This window comes from Verticillium dahliae, genomic scaffold (genome assembly GCF_000150675.1).
Source record: "Verticillium dahliae VdLs.17 supercont1.27 genomic scaffold, whole genome shotgun sequence".
Lineage (NCBI taxonomy): Eukaryota > Fungi > Ascomycota > Sordariomycetes > Glomerellales > Plectosphaerellaceae > Verticillium > Verticillium dahliae.
Window position 1 is genome coordinate 275,034 of NW_009276928.1, and position 4,427 is coordinate 279,460.

Here is a 4,427-nt window from a genome sequence, read left to right on the forward strand (position 1 = left end):
GACTTGCAACGCTGGTGGGCGAGCTCGCGTCTTGAATGGCCGGGAGTAGTCCCCTCGAAGCGCTAGGGTGATGGGTCGCCAACAGCGGGTCAGTCGTGGCAAGGTTTGTCCGCCTCGCGACGTCTTGCAGCTGATACAGAGGGTTTGGTCGGGCCGTGGCGGGCAATAGCGTGCGGTCCGCTGGCCTGAAAAACCAAAAAGCTCTTGGGTGATGGGGTCGTCGACCGTCAGAATGGGTGGTGGACTGGCTGATGACGAGGGTTGACGCAAGGCAGAAGTTCGCTGCGAATTCACACAACGCCAGCCTGAGCGCGAGGAGGAAGCTGATAAGAAGAGAATAGAGAGAAACAGACAGAGAATTCGACTGAACGGGGTGCTCGGTCACAGGATACTCTTGTTCACCGGTGCCGGTCTGGCCCCCTCCCCTTCACGACCACAGCAGGGTCCCAAGCGAAAAGTAGTCACGTCCGGGGGGGTTAGCTTTTCTTCCTCATTTGCCTTAGCACAGTGTTGTTATTCCCAGTCGATGGCCCCCCTGTTCAAGCTACCGGGGAAGCAAAAGTCTCTAGGCGCACCAGGGGATGACCCGGATGTTGTGGACGGATGTGCAAGTGACGGGGATGCAGAACGACCAGTCGGGTCAGAGTGGACGAGGAGCAGTCGCGTTGACCGGGGTGCATGAGAAGACGAGCAGGGGACGGTGGATCGCTTCAGCGAACCGTAGGTACTGACGCCAGAAATCACACCTCCAGGCAGGATTTGTGACAAGCCCAGGGTCCCATCCGGGACTTTCTGCGGCCGCCTATCTGGTTGGTGACGGAAGAATCCAGGGTGCGGAACGAAGTAGGTGGTACTGATCCATGGGGCTGTAGCAGGTATGTGATGCAGTTTGCTTTCTTTCTGAGAGAGTCGTTTTGGCTGGGTGGCTGGCCCGTTTGGGATGTGGATCATCGAGGAAGGTTACAATATGCCGAGCCCAGGGCTGCCAGGGTCAAGGGGAGGACATCTGCAACGCCTGGTCACTTGCGGCCTCCACGTTTTGACGGGTCATGACGAGCAGAGACCGAGCAGGGCAAAGCTCAGGCTGGGAAGTCTGATGCATGCGAGCCTTACACTCACTGTACGTCTGCCACACCTGCCGCTTGGGAGCGGTGGCTTATTGGTGCCCCCTCTGGCGCGTGTGGCATGGCCCAAGCCGAGGGGGAACAGAACCTGAGCCAGGGGCAGCTTTGTCAGGGCTTCTTCTCGTGAGATTTGCTTGCGGGATCATCGACAGCATGTGTGACAACATGTTTGCTTGGGTGGCTCCGAAGGAAATGATGACCATGTCAGACACGGCAAGAACAAGGTCGGTTGACCGATGAGTGGAGGAGAGGAGAATTTGCGGTGTCGGTGGCAGTCTCGGCACCAGGATCCAAGCCTCAGCCAGCAAGCCCCCCAACCTTGCCACGGCTGCGATGGAGAGTGAGAAATGGCTGTGACGGTGGACGCCTACGGCAGGAGTCTATGCTACGGCAGAGCTTTCTCCTGGGTAGGTAGGTACGACACAACAGGGTATGCTGTGTGTCCCTAGTGTCCTGTGAAAAGCGTGATATTGTCGGGTGGATCAGGGGGTGGCCAGTTCCTCCTGGTGGTGAAAGTAGTTCGTCAGGCCCAGGTCCCGTTCCGTCGCCAGGTTCCAGGAACGGGTAAAAGGTTGGTGGATGGGGATGGCTGTGCATGGGTCAATGTTGGGGCGCACCCCGATGTACCCACACGGCGCGCGGTGCTGCGAGAGCTGTACCGAGTAAAGCATCGATGTGCTGGTGGTTTGGGAGGCAAGCTAGTCGCTGCCATCTTGAGCCAGATCAGCGTCTGTTGCAAGCCCTATCCTGTCCGCCTCGCCCTGGGTTCGTTCGGATTCGGAGCACGCATCTCGGGCGTTCGCATTGTTCGCCTTGCAGCGGCTGCGACCGAGCCGCCCAACCGTCGTGACGCTTCATAGGTATTGGCTTGCGGCAATGTCAAGCTGGGATCCCTGACGATCGCTGTTGGGACACAGGACACGAGCCTCCAGGCCCAGGGCTGCGTAGCTTCGTAGCAGATAGACGTCATGGACAGCCAAAACATGAAGAAAAAAAAGGTTGGGACGAAAAAGCTGCGAGACCAAACAGCACAGCCCCGGCCCTGGCCACTGGGGGAACTCACCCCGTTACCCGCCGCCTGCCAGCTTTACCAACCGTAGACGAACACGCAGTTCGCAGATAGTGGTCGAGACAACCCCCCATCCTCGATCCTGTTTCGCCAGTGCCTGGCGAAACCAGTGGACATGGTGCTCCAGACCGCTGGGGCGTGGGCTGGAAGATGGAAAGTGAGATATGACTGGTGGGCGGTAGGGGTATGCAGTTTGAGGTGTGGTGCCGTGCGTGTGGAGTGTGCATGCGCTTCTGGCCAAGGTGACGAACAGGAAACGAGCAAGGAAAGTGGTGTGGGTGGAGGACAATATCAGGAGACGAGCCCGAGCAACGCAACGCCATCTGTATGTGACGAAGAATGAATTTGCAATGAGTCGTCGTCGACTGAGGATGGAAACAAGGTACATGTACGAGCGCAGTGGCATGGGAGAAGCGAGGCAAAGCAAAAGAGCTAATTTTCATTGGGTTCAGCACTAACTGGATGCACCTTCTTTCTGGTCCTTCACCCACACCTCCTTCCCATCGCGTCAGGTAGGTCCATGACTAGGCAGGTACATGTATGGTAAGGTAGGTACCTAGCCAAGGCACCTTCATGATGGAAGGCATATGCCGTGTAGTCCCTCTCTCCTTCCTGTTGTTTCAGGCAACACAACTATCGTTGGAAGGCACTTTCCGTGACTCCGGAAAGTACCTTTTTGGTGCATCGTCACTTCCAGTCTCCGCAGCCTTGATCCGATCATCTTTCCTGTCTCCTACAGTCCCTGATGTTTGGACAACAGATAGGTACCTAGGTATGGTGGGACCCAAGGACGCCCTCGTCCCAAACATCAGACTCTTGTCCCCAACAGCACCATTCATCAATATTGGCGTTGATCCTCTCGCCGCCCTCACCCACCCCTCATCGGATCGTCACTCATCACCGCCACGTTGACCGACACAACGGAACCCGCTTGTTGGCTTCCGGAAGTTGGGCACCAAGGGACCCATGGCCTGACCCTGTCATCGACAAGTACAGAACCCGCGTGCTCAAGTCCACCCGCGCGCCGCCCATCCATACCCGCCCGCACGCAGCAAACACTATGTGCAAGCCATCCCTGCTCCATGCATTAGGAGCATTAGGTTTGGCCTGTCCTCAACGCTGCAGCACGCTCGTTAGCAGCCCATGGCGGGGGGGGGGGGGATACGCTGGCGCACCGCGGAAGCCTTCCCCTGTGCCTGTCCCCTGCTCAGTGCCCACTCTGGATCAGACAAGAAGAAGGAAAAAAAAAAAGTCAACTTCTTCTCAACCGTCAGTCACTGACCCTGTTCACACCCGCCCCTGCGGCCCTGGCAAAGGTCCAGGCGGGTTTTCTATGGAGATCTCCCATCGACCCTACGCCATCCGTCACCACCCTACCACCATGTTCCACCGAGGCCTGTGTCCCAGGCCAAACACCAATCTATCAACACACAGTACGAGCATCTGTGATCCCCTGTCAACCCTGTCAACCCGGGGAACTGGCTCGGTGTGCAGTGGACGAGAGATCATGCGTCTTGGTACCCTGTTCATCCGCCATCGATGCCCCATAATTCTGAGGCGGCCTGCTTGCTCAAACTCGAAAGCCATGGCCTTCTTTTTGCTCTCGATCTTGGATGTCACCTGTACATGTACATGGTACGCCGTTGAGGTCAGTCCGGAACGTCAGAGTCGGTTGCCTTCCTCACAGCCAACTTGTTGGCCAATGCCAGGCACGATGTTTTTGGCAGCCAATATCGTCAAGCCACAAAGCACGTCACACCACACGTCACCTGTCGAGTGTCCCCCCACACTCGTCTTGCTCGCTTTCGAGACATTGAGGAGCGCTGGCGCGGCTTCTCGTGACCCCCTTTGCCCCCCCCCCCCCCCCCCAATCCAGGGACTTCATCACAAACGACCCCGTATTCGAAACCTCTGGTTGGTGGCACAGTAATCTTGCAAACATCTCAATAAGGTCTCCTGCGGCACAAATTATGTGCAGCCCCTCGTTCGGCTTTACCCAAAACTTCCTCATGAAAACAAGGACCGTGTCCTGACCGGGCCACAAATACCCTGTCCTGATTACCTCTCAACTCAAGGCCGTGAATGGAAATGAAAAACAAAAATCTTCTTTTCATTTCCTCTCCCAAAAACGTTGCGGTTCTTCTGGTATCCCCCCACAACGCCGCCTGGGGCACCCCTGGCCAAAGCCAACCGAGGAAGCTATCCACGTCACCGTTGCCCTTTCCCCAACCTCA

The 4,427-nt window shown here is 57.0% G+C and overlaps 1 protein-coding gene across 1 annotated transcript; it reads left to right on the forward strand.

Moving 5' to 3' along the window:
* Positions 1–460: 460 nt before the first annotated feature.
* On the forward strand, positions 461–765 carry VDAG_09791 (uncharacterized protein; the record flags this gene model as incomplete). Its single annotated transcript, XM_009654650.1, has 2 exons — positions 461–639; positions 753–765. The coding sequence occupies exons 1-2, from the start codon at positions 527–529 to the stop codon at positions 763–765; spliced, it is 126 nt and encodes a 41-aa protein (XP_009652945.1). The 5' UTR covers positions 461–526.
* Between the last annotated feature and the right edge of the window lie 3,662 nt (positions 766–4,427).